The sequence below is a fragment of the Patagioenas fasciata genome, chromosome 5, assembly GCF_037038585.1.
Source record: "Patagioenas fasciata isolate bPatFas1 chromosome 5, bPatFas1.hap1, whole genome shotgun sequence".
Taxonomy (NCBI): Eukaryota; Metazoa; Chordata; class Aves; order Columbiformes; family Columbidae; genus Patagioenas; species Patagioenas fasciata.
Window position 1 is genome coordinate 15,071,822 of NC_092524.1, and position 17,947 is coordinate 15,089,768.

Consider the following 17,947-nt stretch of genomic DNA (forward strand, 5'->3'; position numbering starts at 1 on the left):
AGAGGAAGCAGCCTAGGAGGTTCCTGCAGTACGTGGAAAGCAACTTGCTAACACAGCTGGTTAGTGAGCCTACCAGGGAAGAAGCCTCACTGGATCTGTTGTTTGTAAATAGGGAAGGACTTGTGGGTAACGTGTCAGTTGGAAGTCACCTCGGGCATAGCGATCATAAAATGATTGAGTTTTCTATTCTTGGGGAAGTAAGGAGGGCGGTCAGCAGAACTGCTGCTTTTGACTTCTAAAGGGCAGATTTTGATCTGTTTAGGAGGCTGGTTGGCAGAGTCCTTTGGGACGCAGTGCTGAAGGACAAAGGAGTCCAGGAAGGCTGGTCTCTCTTCAATAAGGTAATCTTAGAGCAGGCTGTCCCCATGTGCTGGAAGGCGAGCCGGCAGGGAAGAAGACCGACCTGGCTGAATAGAGAGCTGCAGCTGGAAGTTCAGAATAAAAGGAGAATTTATAACCTTTGGAAGGAGGGTCAGGCCACTCAAGAGGAATACAAGAAATCTGTGAGGTTATGCAGGGAGAAAATCAGATGGGCCAAAGCCCAACTAGAACTGAGACTGGCCACCACTGTGAAGGACAACAAGAAATGTTTCTATAAATGTATCAGCAACAAGAGGAGGGCTAAGGAGAACCTCCATCCCCTGATGGATGCAGGGGGAAACATAGAGACAGAAGATGAAGGAAAGACTGAGGTACTAAATGCTGTCTTTGCCTCAGCCTTTAATAGTCAGACCAGTTGTGCTCCAGGTACCCAGGCCAAAAGACAGGCAAGAGGAGCAATGTGAAGCCACAATAATTCAAGGGGAAATGGTTAGTGACCTGCTACACCACTTGGACACCCACAAGTCTATGGGGCCAGATGAGATACACCCAAGGCTGCTGAAGGAACTGGTGGAGATGATCACTAAGCCACTTTCCATTACCTATCAGCAATCCTGGCTGACTGGGGAGGTCCCAGTTCACTGAAGTTGGCTAATGTGATGCCTGTCTACAAGAAGGGGCAAAAGGAGGATCCAGGGAACTAAAGACCTGTCAGTCTGACCTCAGTGCCAGGGAAGGTCATGGAGCAGATCATCCTGAATGTCATCACACAGCACATACAAGACAACCAAGTGATCAGGTCCAGTCAACATGTGTTTATGAAAGGCAGGTCCTGCTTGACCAACCTGATCTCCAACAGGGTGACCCAAATAGTAGATTAGATGAGAGAAAGGCTGTGGATGTTGTGTACTCAGAGTTCAGTAAAGCCTCTGACACTGTATCCCACAGCATTCTCCTGGAGAAGCTGGCAGCTCATGGCCTGGATGGGTGTACTCTGCGATGGATAAAGAACTGGCTGGATGGCTGGGCCCAAAGACTTGTGGTGAACGGAGCCAAATTAGTTGGTCACCAGTCACAAGTGGTGTTCCTGAGGTCTCAGTATTGGGGCCAGTTCTGTTAAATCTCTTTATCAATGATCTGGATGAGGGGATTGAGTGCACCCTTAGTACGTTTGCAGATGACACCAAACCGGGAGGCAGTGTTGCCCTGCTGGAGGGTAGGATGGCCATACAGAGGCATCTGTACAGGCTGGATCATTGGGCCAAGGCCAATTGTATGAGATTTAACAAGGCCAAGTGCCGCGTCCTGCACTTGGGTCACAACAACCCCAGGCAGCGCTACACGCTCGGGGAAGAGTGGCTGGAAAGCTGCCTGACAGAAAGGGATCTGGGGGTGTTGACTGACAGCTGGCTGAACATGAGCCAGCGGTGTGCCCAGGTGGCCAAAAAGGCCAACAGCATCCTGGCTTGTATCAGCAATAGTGGGGCCAGTAGGACTAGGAAAGTGATTGTGCCACTGCACTCGGCACTGGTGAGGCCCCACCTGGAATACTGTGTTCGGTTTTGGGCCCCTCATCATAAGAAAGATATTGAGGTACTAGAGAGAGTGGAGAAGAGGGTGATGAAGCTGGTGAGGGGCCTGGAGCACAAGTCTTACGAGGAGTGGTGGAGGAAATTGGGACTGTTTGGCCTGGAGAAAATGAGGCTGAGGGGAGATTTTATTGTTGTCTACAGCTTCCTGAAAGGAGGTTGTAGCATGGAGGGTGTTGGTCTCTTCTCCCAAGTAGCAAGTGATAGGACAAGAGGAAATGGCCTCAAGTTGTGCCAGGAAATGTTCAGATTGGATATTAGGAAAAAATTCTTCCTGGAAAGGGTTGTCAGGCATTGGAACAGGCTGCCCAGGGAAATGGCGGAGTCACCATCTCTGGAGGTGTTTAGACAATGTTCTTAGGGATATGGTTTAGTGCTAGAGTTAGGTTATGGTTGGACTTGATGATCTTGAGGGTCTCTTCCAACTGATTCTGATTCTAAGATGGCTCTGGAACATGTGTTATGCAAACAGGAGGGAGACGAGCATATGAGAAAACAGCAATTAGTGGTGAGGGGAAAAGAAGAGCAAGGAGAGAAGGAAGAAGTAGCAGTGAGGCTTAACTGAAAAAAAACATCAGGAACCACTCATCAGGAACCACTATAGCCTAGAAGGTAGAGCCTTGGCCTGGAACTCAAGATATGGGAATTTTATTCTTGGCTCCACTGTGGACATGCTGGCTTACACTGCTTGGGGCTTTTCAATTTTTTTGTGCCTCAGCTTTTGTTTCTGTGACATCATCCCTTTTTAAACTCTTCTGAGGTCAAAAGAGGAAAAAGAGCATTTAAGTAGAAAAAGTTATTATAATTATCTACTTGGAATTAAGGCACCAAAGGAGAAGCATCTCTCCATTACTTAAAAGATGCCATGTTTCCTTGTCTGCAAAAGAGCACAATGCCCCTATAGGAATCCCTTTTCTTCTGTATTTTAAAGCAGAGGATTATTATGGAAGACTATTAAGCACCCACACAGTTAAAATGACGGAGTATCTTCATTACTGATTGGCAACTCCTCTGCTGCCCTAATTTAGGTACCATGTCTTCATGCTTTCAAACCAGTAAAAACAAAAGAAAAGCTAAACTCATTTGGTATTTGCAGCAAAAAACTAAAATCATGTCAGAACACTGAAAATCTCCCAAATTCTTGGCCCCACTTCTAAATATATATTAAAAAGAAGTTAAAATGAGGCATTGATGAGCAAAAACTGCCTCTGCATTAAAACCAGGTGAATGCAGAGACAAGCGACAGATGAATCTGAATGAAATGCACAAACAGCTAAAGAATGTTCCTTACTTCAGCCCCTTCAATCTGAGTTACAAAATAACAATGACTTTAGAGATGCAGTTTCAACAAACTAACTTCAGAGGCACATTTGGTAAACAACTCCCTTTACAGTTATTTTTTGAGACATTCATCCAACAGAAGGTCATTTCCATACAACCAAAACACTTTAATTCAAGGCTATTAAATCATTCTTTCTTACCTGGAGCAAAACATCGAAGACCATCATTTATCGGGAATTAAGAAAAGCATAAAAGCTAAAAGAAAATAACAAAGCATGTACTACCCATTTTTTTTGCACATAAATCAAGATATTGATATGTCAAAAGTTCAAATGTCTCATTATTTTTGTGTCAGCTAGAGTTTTCAGCAAATTCTGTGTAAGCTCCATTTTTATACTGTGTGCATTTTTAAGTGCAATACAAACCACACAAGATGATTCTGTACCACAGACTGCATCCATTCCCAGCCTTTGGGAAGCAAAGCTTACATTTTCCGCTGCAGTATTTTCTTCTCCTCTTTACAGAATTTTCAGCTGCTCTGAACTATGTGCTGGTAGTAAATACCACAAGCACGACTCAAATACTGATGAAAAATTCTGGAGCCTTTTTTAGGAAAATATCTAGCTAGAAGAAAATGCACAAGACTTGCCATACGCTGTAAAAATATCAAAATTGCTAAGAGAACACAAGCGACTTTTTGGTGAAAACATAACATAGCAATTTCATGTATGAAGATCTGTCATCATCTTGATTTCTAAAAGAGGGGGAAAGGAAGTGGAAGTCCTGAACTTAATTATTCTTTAAATTAGATCCAGAGTTCATGGAATTTAATGGAAAAAATAGTAAGTATTTGATTAAGTGCTGGACTAGGTCACAGGCCTGATCTAAAGATTTCTGAGACTGGGAGGTAAAGACAGATGTTGCTGTTCCAACTGAAGAGAACTGAAAATTTCAAGATGTGCTATGAATGAGAAAGAAAACCGACTGCAGCTCAATAATTCATGGTATTCATAATAAACAGTGGGATAAGGGGAACAATAACATCCAAGAAATAGAATAGCTTGTCCCTCACCTCGCTCCCACCATACTAGTAGGCTGGAATGCTGCTATCCCTGCGTGATTATTCAGTCTTCAGGACTCTGTGCTCTCCCTCAGCCCACCTTTTCCTCTCTGTTTTAGCTGACAATATCAGGCTCTCTACTGCCATTCATTTTTTTCTATGGTCACCTTTCTCCTGCACATTCAAACTGATCTCCATGTCTGTTTTCCATCCTCATCTTTAAGTCTTATGACTCAAAAAATGTCATATACAGCAAAATCAAATAAAATTCTTCCCCTCTCCCTCAACTTCTCTGTGCTCAGGCATGTAGCCAAGCAAAGCCTCCCGTCACTCATGCAGAAGTGACCTTTATGGCAGATGCAGATGGCAAGAACCAGTTAGTCACCAACAGGACTGACACCACACAGATAGGGGAAGGAAGCCAGTGCCATGTAAGAAATGGTGACTGTGCAAACCGGAAGGAAGTCAGAACTGAAATTTTCTTTCAAATGAACACACTTCAGATACAGGGTCCGGCATTCTAAGCAGAAAAGCATCTATTAACAGCCACTCAGGAATGCAACACAAAGTCAAATAACATCAGTGACTGGCAAGCGGCCTAAACAAATTATGCAAGAGACAGGAACTTCTGACACAACACACTCGTCTTCCTACCAACATTCTTAAAAATGGCACAGGAGAATCTTGCACAGGTGCACATGGAGCTTGCTTGAGTAACAACTGGAGATGCCCTAGGATTTCAAACACCAGAAGTACACACAACAACTTTTTTCTCCCCTTTCACCCAAGAGCCTGAAAGGTCTCTGGTCTGAAGGCTGACAGTTCACAACTTCTTCTCCAGCAAACCTGTGATATCAAGTTCCGCTTTCACTCATGAATGTCAGCTCATTGGCAGGTTTACTTGTTTTCAGAAAATGGGAGGAGAGAGCAGCTGCCCAGACACCTGCTTATCTTGCTCCAATATTAGATATACATTACAAACCTTGTCTGTTTATTTGCATGTGAATATGAACACAGAATGCTCACATAAAAGACTTGCTTTGTTTAAGTGCTGAAGACCTGCACCAAGAAGTCTGCCTCTGCATGCACCGCAGGAGTATTGGCATAGCCCACTGGTTCTGCATTTTGATTTGCAGAGACAGACATTCTCCATCAGGACATCAGGAGGGGACCACCACTAAGCTCTGGACACCAGCAAGCAAGGGAGCTTCTCCACTTGATGAGGAACTTTCCACTGTGTGCTCCGTTCCTTCCAGTAGAAAGCCTTAGCTGACTTTGTACAACGTTTTATTCTGCAAACAAAGCGTACTGACATACAAAACAGGGCGTTCATTTCTGAGTGAATGAACAACAACTTGGTTTTGGCATTCAACCATATACCATCTACAATGCATTATTATTCACTTTTCATGCTACAGCAGCATCTAGAAGTCCTGATCGACAACAAAGCATTTAGTACATCAAGCTCTCAAGACAAGTCATTACTTCCCAAAGTTTTCAATCTATACAGGCAAGGTGAAGGAGTGAAAATGCAGTTCTTGCCCTTTCAAAGATGAAGATCAGATGCAACTATGAAAACACAAGATCAGGACCAGGAACAAACCAAAGTATTCCTTTCTTTCCTCCTTATCCCCCCAAGTCATTCTTTACTTTTCCAAAAGTGTGTTCTTGTTACAGATGTGAAAAATTAACAACATTTCAAATAACCAAGTTGCATTTATTTGTTACACAATTTGTTGAATTCCTCTGAAATGAACTGCAGCAACAGCATACACAGTCAAAATACACTCAATACAGTAACCCCTGTGTCACAGGGCACACATACTAGCTGTGGTTAGTCAAGGAACAGAATTAATTAGAAAGTATGACTGCTGAAACAAGATAACATGTTCATTTGGTACACAGATTTCGGAGGAAAACAAAGGCAGAAGCCTCAGACAGAACTGCCAAAAAAAGTATGACAAGCTGTTCAGTGCATATAAGAGGCTGTGGTATCTAGAAAATTGAACTTTACAATAGAAGTCTCAATGCTGCACTTTTTGCAGAGGACCCATTTGATTATTCTTACAGATTCCTTCAGTATCTGTAATACAGTTGTTATAATCAGTGTCACAGTCAGTTCAACTTTCTCATCCATTGAATAGAAAAAGAAAATGCCAATGAAAATTAGGCCATGAGTTATAACTGCTGTAGAGTCAAGGGGGGGAAACCCTCAGAGCCCATATTGCCACCTTAGCTCCTTACCCCTCAAGTGTATGCTGATACATCATTAGAAAGTCTTCCTGTCCAATTTCCTAAGAGCCCTTCTCTGAGGATTTTTGTAATTCTGTAAGGCTTCTTCACTGGCAAGCTTGCTTTAAAAATTAAAGCACTGTTAAGCAACAGTAGGTCTCATTAAAAGGTGGATTTACCACAGAGTAGTATTCTCTAAATTTAGAACTTGAAATACATCAAATACCAAAGCAAATGCAACTATCGTGGGAGGTAAACATCCAGTTTAACGGCATCCACTGTATTTGTGTGAAAGACAGTTTTGTAAATAGCTTTCAAAATTCTGCTCAACATAGGCAGCTAATAATATCTGAAGATAATATGCACTTGTTCATTTCTCCTACCAAAACAAGTGTTAGGCCTGTGTTCTCTGCCGAGCACTCACCTGGAACAAGTACTGTGGGCACGCTCTGAACGGTAACTCAGCTGGGCTGCAAAACAGATGTAAGAACTAACTTGAAATTATCAGGAGCATTCTGGTCTGCATCTTAGCTGGAGAACTTGTAAAAACTTTCTGGTTAGATTTTGATGTCTTCCTATTCAAAGGCAGCTGTGAACACAGGAGCTATATCATACCAAACTGTCCTCAACAGTTACAAATGGACTTAGGACTTTTGTCAAGAACTTCTCTACTGTTTCCAAGAGCCCTTAGAAGCTTTTCTTCCCTAAGCAGTACCTTCAGAAACTTCAGGTTTGGTTTGCAAGTTAATGATAATTCATGTGGATCTGCATCCCTGTAAATCTGTAATAAACTGATGTCTGGCACAGAAGATAATTTCTCAGAAATAATGCTCCTTTCAGAGTTTAATCAAGATATAGCTAGTTCAGAAGGGCCTAATTTTTGCCAGCCTTCTAAATTATACCTCCTTTTATTTTTTTAATTCTAATCTTCTGTTTAAAATGTGTGTATGCACCTATTTATGTTCACTGGCATTTGTCTGTGATGCAAGCTGGATTTTCTGGGATGCTGGAGCTCACAACTCCAGTAGAAGTTGGCAGGCACAACAAGTGCTCATCATGACAAAGATACAATAATAAAAGACCAGAAGCGATCCTGTGCCTCCACCTTCTCAGACCATTTCCTCAGACCCAATTTACACATCAATAAGCAATTATGCCATCAGTTTCTTCCTCATAGACTTCTCAGAAGAGCAAGTAAATGTCATTCTTTCTTCGATGGTATTGCATCAAGGCAAAATGTCATTCTATCTGTGGGTAAGAAAGTCAATTCCTGTGAAAAAAGCCCATGAAACAATTTTTAAAATATTATAGGTTTTTATGCATATTCTTTCATTTTAGTCTTCAAAAAAAACCTCTTCTGCACTTTCCAATGAATGTGTGAATCATGGGCTATCCTCTTGTAGCACTTCTGAGCTATGCAATCCAAAAATGTCCATCCCCATCCATGATGCTATGATATCAGGTGTGCTGAGTCTGATATGGAGTTTGACAAAGAGCCATAGAGTGTCCTGCCCCACATCCAATTAAGATCTGTTTTGCGTAACTAAGAGCTTTGACAGCCTTCGGGACGTGAACATTTGCTTCTGTGCCATCACCACACATTCCATGTTCGTTCCATCCCCAAGACAAGCATCGGTCACCTAAGAGAGAGGATACAAAATACAGAATAAAGACCACAGAAAGACAACAGCTTTGTCAGTTTTGGGGAGCAAATTCATCAAGTCATCTTCTAATTAGGTTCTAAGAAATTCTGCTGAGGAAAAATCTTCTGGTTCTCTTGAAAATGTAAATAAATCCAAATGAATTATTCTCTGTCTTGTTTCATATTGTTAATAATGTAAGAGAGATTAAAATAACAAAGACAGTTGCAAATCATTTAGTAAATACACAGAGCCCACAGAAATTTCTCTGCAATTTAAGGACGTTCCCTGAAATTATGTTGAATCCCTGTCTTTCAGGATCTCACTAGTAAGCAAAACTATAATATCACAAACCAAGCTCAGTCACTCTAATCGTTCATAGCATGATCTGTAGGACTGGGGAACACAGAATCACAGAGCAGCCAAATCCCATTTCATTCCGATTTTCAAGTTCACATCTCACCTTTTCCCTTTAAAAACAAGTCTCTGGCAACTTACTCTTAATCATCCTATCTCTTCTGCTTGTTTTGACACCATTTCACTGTTTTTATTATCCTTATTTCCCCCTCATTATTATTTATTTTGTAACATCTACTCTTTTATATCCCAAATTGTGATCCCTGTATTATTATTATTACCCTATAGTATTCTTCCTTGAAGCACAATATGTAAATTTTGTTCTATAAATGGCTGACATAATAAAAAAATCCATCAAAAACCCCTCTTATTCTGCACTACAAGAGATATTTCATCCCTATTTTCTTTTCTTTACTTGACAGTCACAGACTGTGCCTGTGAATTTCTGCAATAAAAAGAAAGTCATCCTACAATATAGTCATGTTTCTGATGCCATTGTTATTTTTGAAAAGCAGCCGGTACTAACAGCATGAAGCACCATTCTGGAGTCCAAGTAATGAGGAGAAAAACACCAAAATTCACAAAATCCAATCCCAATCATAATTCTAATATAATTTTACTTTTCAAAATTCAGAAACATATTATTACAAAGCAAGCAGGACTGTCTTTCTCTCCTGCAAATCCAGTAACATTTCACTGTCTTCTGTTTTCTTTTCATATTAGTATATTACATTTCTCCTCTTCTGTAATTAAGTGCAAACATTACTTAAGTCAGATGTAATTAAACAATGACTTTTAATTTTCTTGACAACGAAGTGCCACAAGAATGTCACAGTAGGGTAGATAAGTCTCACCTAATACAGCAGTTCTGTTATTCTTATCTTACCCAACCTACATCACAAATGCACATACATGTGCTGCAGAAAAGTACTAAAAAGTAAATGTGCAGTATATCCGATTTAAATATGAACATATCAGAACATCTAGGAGGTTAATTGGAATTTTTTTGGTAAGGTTCCTGGTAAAAATATTTATGCAAATATCAACAAGCTGGAAAACAAAACAAAACAAAACAACATTGCAAATCAAGACTAAAGATACATCACAGAACAATTATTCAGGGAAAAAAATTCAAACAAAGAAAATCAGCTGCACCTAAGAAAGGCATCCCTTCCCACAGTTAACACACAGAACTTGCAGAATAAGCCTACTTAGAGTGGGAAAACTACCAAGTTTAATGAAAGGGGACTATAACATGCCCGTACATTAACAAGATGACTGTGGTACGCTTTTTGTTACTAGCCCACAAACAATCGGTACAACAACTTCCATGTTTGCATAGAGACTCACTACATCAGAATAAAGGATTTTTTTTCATCTTGTTCCATCAGGACAAGACAGAGGAAACCAGGAAGATTTTGATCACCTTGAATTACAAACTGCTCAATGGAACACAGATTACATAATAAATATTCAAAGAAACGGTGCAGTAGGATATTAACCTTTCAAATTCAGAAATATGTCCAGTCAAACATCTTTTAAAAAAAAACATTACAGAAACATTTACAAGTTAGGAAACTCCCAGACAAGAACATCTCCCCTAAAATATGGATCACTGAGTATTTTCCAGCCTTTACTTCTCCAAGCCTGTAGAAAAGCCACCAAAGAGACCTTTCTACATGACTCAAGGCTACTGAAATAGGGCGAGAGTGAAAACTGGTAAAGGAAAAATAGAGTAACTAGGATTTATGAATGGTCTTCTAAAAAAAAAAGTCTGTGCGTATATGGAGAGCCAGGAAGAAACGTGAAAGGATGAAAGGGCAGCTGACAGATACAGAATGACAGCACACAAAAACTGTTCTCATCACCATCAAGTCAGAAATCAAAGCTAAAAGGCAGAGAACTATTGTTGTGAAAATAAAAGGTACACTGTACCACATCTGCCTGTAGAAGATTTAGAGAAAGGTTTGTACATGTAAAAAGTCGGCTGCTAGATTTGTGTCAGAGAAAACAGAATTTGCTGAAAACACATGGAGTACATTTTTTTTTTGTAAAAACTGGGCAATATGACTGCGGTGACACTGCCCAGGAGGGAACAAGCAGCAATGTGAATCACTGGCACGGAAGCTGAAGTCAATGAAGAATGAAGATCGAAGATAATGAAACACCTATTAAAAAAATGACATAGAAGGCATATCTGCAGAGTTCAGGAAGGGCCTTCATTAAAGTGAACTAACAGTTAGCCTCTGGACAAAGGGCACCATTTCATGTCATTTACTTTTCCTTCCCACACATCCCCCCTCCTTTTTTTTTTTCCTTGTTTTCTTTTCGATTGCTTCTATTCACAGTTTATTGCTGATAAAAACCTTAACACAGGCCCAGTAGCCCTACATGCTTTCAGAAGAAAATTCAATTTTTATGACTGTGCCAGACCTTCCCAGGATGAGAGACCATTAGAATTATGTGTATAAATACAGGTATAAATTGCTTCCAACTACATTTAAAACAAGCATTTTAGCATGTTCTCGAAAGAAATTATTTGTGTTTGGTGAGGTGAAGAGGGAAACCTGCTCCATGTCACTGGTTAAATGAAACCGCATAATACATCACATTCACTTTTTTCCTTTTTAAAATGTAGATACTCAAAGTACAAATGAAACCACAAAACTCACATGGCAACACAGAATAATCTCAATGGAATTTCATTAAATGTACAAAAAGTGGAGGAATAAAAACCGTAACAAATCCATCTGGTTTGGCTGCTGCCCTCCTATTGGCAGTAAGTATGTAGGCTTTTTTCAAAGTAACTGAAGTGATGACTGCAATGCACTGTTTGATTAAACTGAATTAAAGTACTTCTAGGGAAAAAAAAGCTGCAGCATATTGGACAGAGGACAGGTTTCTGAGGAAAGTAGAAGATTTAGAATCGGTCTTCATTGCTGAGTACTCTGTTCTTCCAATGAGAAGAATCAGTGTTAGCAAATAAGATACTCTGGGTAAGATTCACTGCATTTAATTTCAGCCTCCGAAAAATCAAGTAAGTCAGCTATAGATCATCTAGTTTTCACCAAGAGCCCATGGAGTCATCTACATCTCTCCAACACACAATTCATCTTATCCACAGAGGGAGACCAAATGATTGTCTTAGTCTAGGCGTATCACTTTTAAACAGCTGAAAACAGGTTATCATAAATCACACCCTTACATTCAGTCTGAAGGTAAAGCAAGGAAAACTGTAAACAAGGAAGCTACAAATATCACTGCAGCCTAGTTTGATGCTACAGTTTGCTTCTAAACCAGCCTGTGCCCTGGAGGCTCATCAACTGCTGTCTTTAAAAGCTTGTCTCCTTTCTGCTTCTCCTCTCCCACTCTCCCAAGCACACAAAGGAAGTTGGCTTTAAAGACAATCCAAGTATGTTGAAGCTCATCTATTAATCAGATAGCTTGACATTTTAAGAATCCATTAAAATGTTTTAGAACAGCTCTACTGTATAGGCTCTGTGGTCTTGGCAATACTCCACAGGATCTTTTTTTTTTTAAACAAAACAAAACAAGAAACACCTTAAATTAGTGCTACTATACACACAGTTATAAATAAAGTTACAGTAGACAAGAGATCAGCTTAGGGCAAATCAAATTACTTTAAACAGCATCAGAGCTGGACCATGAACAAAATGTAGGTGTTTCAGTCATCTCCCCTTGATGAGTTGAAAGCATTCAAAACCTCACAAAGAACAATTTAACGCTATACAGAAGGAGATTTAGACCATATTTCTCCCAAGGGGTTAGAAAACCACAAGTGAATAAGCCTTCCTATTTTTTCAGGACATCTAGCAATCCAGGGTATCATGTAAAATAAAATGAAAGAAATATCCTTCTAAACTTTTGTTAGCAACAATCCTGTCATTAGTGCAAAAGATTTGTAATTTTAGATTATAAGAAACAGGGTTGACACCAATTGTTTTCTGTAGAAAAACATGGGAAGATATTAGTAACTAAAAGGGAAGGCTAAGCGTTCTGCAAAATCTTATTAAAGACAAGGTTTGGTAAGTGTGATGTAAGATGACATGATCCCAAAACATTACATGGAACCTCCAAAAGTAGAAAACAACTAAGAGGTTGATATAGTGCCAGTTTTATTATGGAACTACATTTATACTCACATTTTCAAGGAGCAAGCTGTTATGCCCTCTAGGCAGCCCATCCAGTTGCTGCTGGACCACAACTCTCAGAAATGTGTGTCTGACTTTATAGAGAGTAAGCCGGATAAAAATCACAGGCATTACAGTGCTAATATAACATACAGATAGGAAACAAGATACTTTTTTTATACTAAGTACAAACTCATGATGCTAAAGACAAGCTGATTCCAAAGTTAGCCTCCAGCAAACAACCTGTCCTCACTCCACCTTTACATCATTAGTAGCTCTCCCCAGGCAGCAGACCTAGAACACTCAGTCCCCTCCCCTGAAGGGGTTTTACACAAGCGAAAAATCAGATGATTTTAGGTTACCTGTCTGTGGTTCATCCTGGTACCTGGAAAGAACAACTTCCAATGGCCTTGAACAGCTGTTCGTAACAAATGCATGAAGCCTGTGTAATACGGACTTCTCTGACCTAGTGCTCTAAACTAATATGTCACGTGAATTATTAATTTTTATAGCAGAAGCACTGTCTTGCTAGCTGGAGTCTGCCTATACTCATATTGTGTAATACAACAGGGTCTTCAAACTGGGTCAGGGCCTCAAGGCCAACTGTCAACATATCCAATTACAGCACACAACTAACTACTGAAGGGAGTCAGAAAATCAACTTGAGTATGCAAGATGCCTGGTATGGCTTAAGGAGCCAAGGTGCTACATGGAGTACTGTAAAATGGAACAATAAGGCTACACATCTCCTTTGAAATTAATTTCATTTGGGAAAGTGTAATTTCTAGATTCTCTTTCAATACCAGTATGTATCCTATGAATGGCAAACAGAAGAGCAGTACAGAGCACATCTAATCTTTTCTATCCTCATTTCCATAGCATACAAATAGTGAGTTATAAAACAGGAAGAGGAAAGAATCACGTTTATGATAACATAATTTCTGAGTGTGCAGTGAACAGGAATGTAGCACATCTGGCACAGCCTGAAAAACGTATATGAGGACAGAGTCCACCATACAGCAATGCAGAGAAATAAGGAAAGATACTTTAAGTATGGCACTTACCAAAAAAGGCCTTAGCAGTTTCATACGAACATATTGTGCATTCTCCTATGCACTGTTTTAAGTACCAGCACTGAGCCCGTTCACTAGAGGCAGTGCTATCTTTATACTATACAATGACAATAGAAATCTTGTTCTGTTCTCACAGTGCACTTCAAAGCAGGAGCTTAATGGCTCACTGCACAAATTAATATGTATCTATTTAAAATAATCACTTCACATTACATCAAACAAACCACAGTTCAGGTTACCATTCAGGCTAGTTTACGACAGATTTTGCTTTTTTCTTCTCAGTTATACATTGCCATTTTGAAGATAAAAACATGAGGAAGAAATTCACAAAACTATATGGTAGCATTTAAAAACAACATACTTGCAACTACAGATTCCTTAGGCCGCTGCACCATGACAGTTTCCGTGGTGAAACTGAAGTCCTGTAAGATGGAGATGTTTGCTTTGCTGTGAGTACATAGCAAGGAGAGAAATCTATTGGAAGGATTAACTGTTTGCATTTCTGTTTTCACAGGGAAACACAAATGGTACTTTTGTGACTAAAGCTCACGGGTGCTGCGCAAGGTTTTCCTTTTGGTTTTACTTAAAAAATGTCAATTCCTCCCCAACAGGAAAGCATCTCCAACTCAACACAGAACAAACCCTGGGCTCACGGCTTTGTGCAAGACTGAACGTATCTGGTCCACTGACAGTACATGAGGATTATATCATACATGAAGCAGCTGCAGTGCAGAGAGGATTAAGCATTAAAGATGCTTTTTTTTACACCTGCAGAAGACAAGAAAATCTTTAAATTTTGCTGTCTTAAGCACAGGACAAAAACATCTGACAGAAACTAGTCAATGGAGAGATTTTTCTTGAGGCTCTGAATGTGGCACTGATGTCTGCTCCATCAGAATATCAGTCATGGCAGAGAGTGACATTCATTCAGGACTTATATCACTGCCTCACAAAATGACAGGCATTAAATATGTCACAGTGCTTCAACTTTGTGTGGCCAGAATGAGACAATCGTGGTCTCATCACAGAGCCAGAGACCGCAGTCTCATGACAACCTGTATGATGTGAAACAGAACATACAGAAAATACCTTCTACTACGTGCTTAGTAAGAGGTTGTCCGTGCAAAATAAAAATGGATGAAGCAGTATGTCAAAGCACATCTAGAAGGGTGCAAGTTATTCAAGTGTCCCAGGGGGACCATATGGTGCCATGGCCATTTGCACCCTTGTATTCTGGGTATAAAGCATTACCATTTCAAATTTACACACACTTTAAACTGATGGAAATTATTATACAAAGAAAAGGAGGAGACAGCTGAGATTCATTCTGACCTAGAACATTACATTCAAGACCTGGAATTGGAGGGCATCTTCAGCACAGGCCTAGAAAAAGTAATAGGTGATAAAAAGTTCAGTGATGAATGTAGAAGCAAGAATCTGACAAACCCTTCAAACTGCATTACACTACCATATGTAGCTCTCAAAGCACTAAGCAAATCATAGAGCAGGAGAAGGTACAGACAGCAAGATGAGCAACAGCATGCAGGTGAAATGGTGCTTCCTCCTACTTTGTTGGCTTAAGTCAGAAACAAAAGACCCCACTGGGTTCTCAGGAACCCTCTCCTGAAGAAAGAGCAGCTGGGTTGGAAAAGAATATTTTGGAAATGCTTTGGTGCTTAACACATTTTATACAGCAACTCTTTGTATCATACAGTGGTGTATTTACCAGTGCGTAGTCTTATGGTGATCATGCAGACCAGGCTATATACAGCTGTTGGTCCTTGGCAGCTTATCAAAAACACTTACAACAAAAGGTAAAAAGATATTCCATGTAGTCACATTTACCTACAATTTCGTCCTATCTGACTGCTCTTCTCATCCCCTGAAGGGCTGTTTACACTGAACAAAGCTAAGTGTTTTGTTCTGGGGCTTGTTTCCAAAGGTGTCCTTTTCTGCAGAACACAATTCTCTAACTCAGAATCAAGAAGTGAAATGTGTAAACCTTCCATATGGACTTCATCTGTAAAACGGCTTTGTGTTTAAATGGGCTTTACTTTGGCCTTTTCCCCTTTCATTCCCTTTATCAATGCAAGTAGGCATTTTGGTCAAGTTTCAAGACACATGACATCGATATGCATTACTGTTGAGTGAAGTCTAGAAGAACTGCTTGTTATTAAACAAGTTAGGGCTTTTTTCCCACGCTTAACAAGTACTCTGAGGTGAAGTCCAGTAGTCACATAAGCTAAAGTGTTAGAAATGCAAAAAGAAAAATCATGGAAACAAGTGGTCACTGAGCTTCTCAGTTTCCTTCTTTCTGACTGAACTAGTAGATTTTCTCACAGCTCCACAAACATTGCCTCAGAACAAAAGTGGTTGCAACTCAGCAGTGACGTTATTAGGATGCCTTACTTCACAAATTTTCAAGTTGTACTCTTAGCGTAACACAGTGGCTCAGATGACGGCTCCCCTGCAAGCGTCACAGTGCAGTTTTAACAGTGACAGCACTGTAGTACATGTGTACCCATGAGAGCTTTAAAACACCTAGCTTGGTACAAGCTATAGCATAGCTGTAGTCAGAGAGAGTTCAGGATGAACTAACCCTCCTTTCTGGGCAGGATTTGCAGATTACGTTTTCTCTGTGCTGCAACTGTTGTACTTGAGTTAATCTATTTGTATCTGGTTCAAGTGTGCCTATACCACACTGTACTGTAGTGCAAGTGCACATCTAATAAAACTCCCGTGGATCATGTGCCTTGTCTGCCTTGTTTTTTGTGCCTATTGTTACAGGGATCCTTGTGCTCGCCACTGGGTTGGGGTCTAAAAGGGTAACTCAAGAGCTGCTCAGATACAACAATGGTTGGGTTGCTTGAGCAGACCCAACCTAAAAAAATAACAAAAAGTAAATGACTTGGTAACTTCCCCACATTAAAGTTGCTGCCTCTTAAAACCATTATTCCCCTCTAATTCTTATAACATAGTTCTGTGGACTAACAGCATCCTTTTCAAAGAAGAAAACAGAAGGACGGTTGACAGAGCTGTGACAGAAGATGAAAGCAAGCAAAAAAACAGCCCACAATTCAGACTTCAAACACAGACCTTAAAGAGATTTCCTTCAAGTGTGTGTACCAAAGGCAAATCACATTTGCTCAAAGGGGCAGATGAAACACCATGTTTTTACCTGAGGTTGACTCTACAGGGCTGGGCTTGTATTAGATTTTAATTGTAAGTAAACCAGTATGTGAACACTAAAGAAAAACACTTAAAATAATTCCTAAACAAACCACAAAGTAATAAACATCACAAATTACACCCTCACTCCCATCTACATGGCTAAGCCATTTCTGTGATTTCAGAGAAGGTTTTCAGGGTCTAGTGTAAAGCAGAACCCAAGCATTCTAGTTCTTCCTATTTCTTAAGGGTTAGGAAAAGATCAGAAACTTTAGCCATATCTCTCAGTCAATAAACTTATACAAAGTAAGGAGCCAAATAATGTTTACCAGAGAGGAGACACAAATTACCTTTCCTCTCCCAGGTAACCAATAGTCAGGAAGCCCAGGGCCTTAGGAATAACACCTCCATTTTTTTTAGCTGTACATTTAAAGCAATATTTTGTATTTAGTAAGAGTTCTGGAAAAAAAAAAATAGCAAATGATCAATATTGGATATAGAAAAAGTAGTGGGAGAATAGGCTTTGTCACGCATAATTTAAAAGTACACAACATACCATAAGAATTAAAAATGGTCAGGAAGAGAATCAAAATAGACAGCTTCAAAAAAGTGCCCAGAAGGTAGGATTGAATCTGGTTCTCCAAATATCAGTTCAAAATCATACATGACTGCTGAGTGAAGTCTGAAGGAATTGGTTGTTGATATTAAGCAAAGGAAGAGTTCTGCCATCAATATCTGTTAAAAGTAAAGACTAGTTTGCTCAGATGAAGACAGATTTTGACATAGTTATTACTTTTCTGATACAAAACAGATTTTTGGGCAAGATATAAAGCACAGCTTAGTAACTTTTACTTTTTTATATCTGTATGGACAAATTTCACTCTATTCTTCTTTAATTGTATTCAATTACCTATTGAATTTACAACCCTGTAATTCTAGTTGTAAAATAAGTTATTGAGTTTCAATACTGAGCTGGCAAAACCCAAGCATTTCAAGCAACACACAGGGCTAAAGAGACTCCAGCCATGAGGTGTAATGGAGCGCATCTGGGTGTGCAAACACACCTTGCACAAAC

At 39.8% G+C, this 17,947-nt stretch overlaps 2 protein-coding genes across 6 annotated transcripts in view; one reads left to right on the forward strand and one right to left on the reverse strand.

Moving 5' to 3' along the window:
• The window catches only part of KCNC1 (potassium voltage-gated channel subfamily C member 1), a 130,816-nt gene extending 114,363 nt beyond the window's left edge, over window positions 1-16,453 (forward strand). For both annotated transcript variants that reach the window (XM_065838196.2, XM_071808964.1), the window contains one exon: window positions 14,316-16,453. In XM_065838196.2, coding sequence (XP_065694268.1) covers window positions 14,316-14,497 — 182 coding nt within the window. In that variant the 3' untranslated portion in view covers window positions 14,498-16,453. The remainder of the gene's footprint in view (window positions 1-14,315) is intronic.
• Window positions 5,948-17,947, reverse strand: part of SERGEF (secretion regulating guanine nucleotide exchange factor) — a 156,583-nt gene continuing 144,583 nt past the window's right edge. For 3 of the 4 annotated variants that reach the window (XM_071808976.1, XM_071808974.1, XM_065838198.2), the window contains one exon: window positions 5,948-8,123. In XM_071808976.1, the coding sequence (XP_071665077.1) occupies window positions 7,942-8,123 (182 nt within the window). In that variant the 3' untranslated portion in view covers window positions 5,948-7,941. The remainder of the gene's footprint in view (window positions 8,124-17,947) is intronic. The other variant, XR_011739297.1, reaches the window with a different exon arrangement.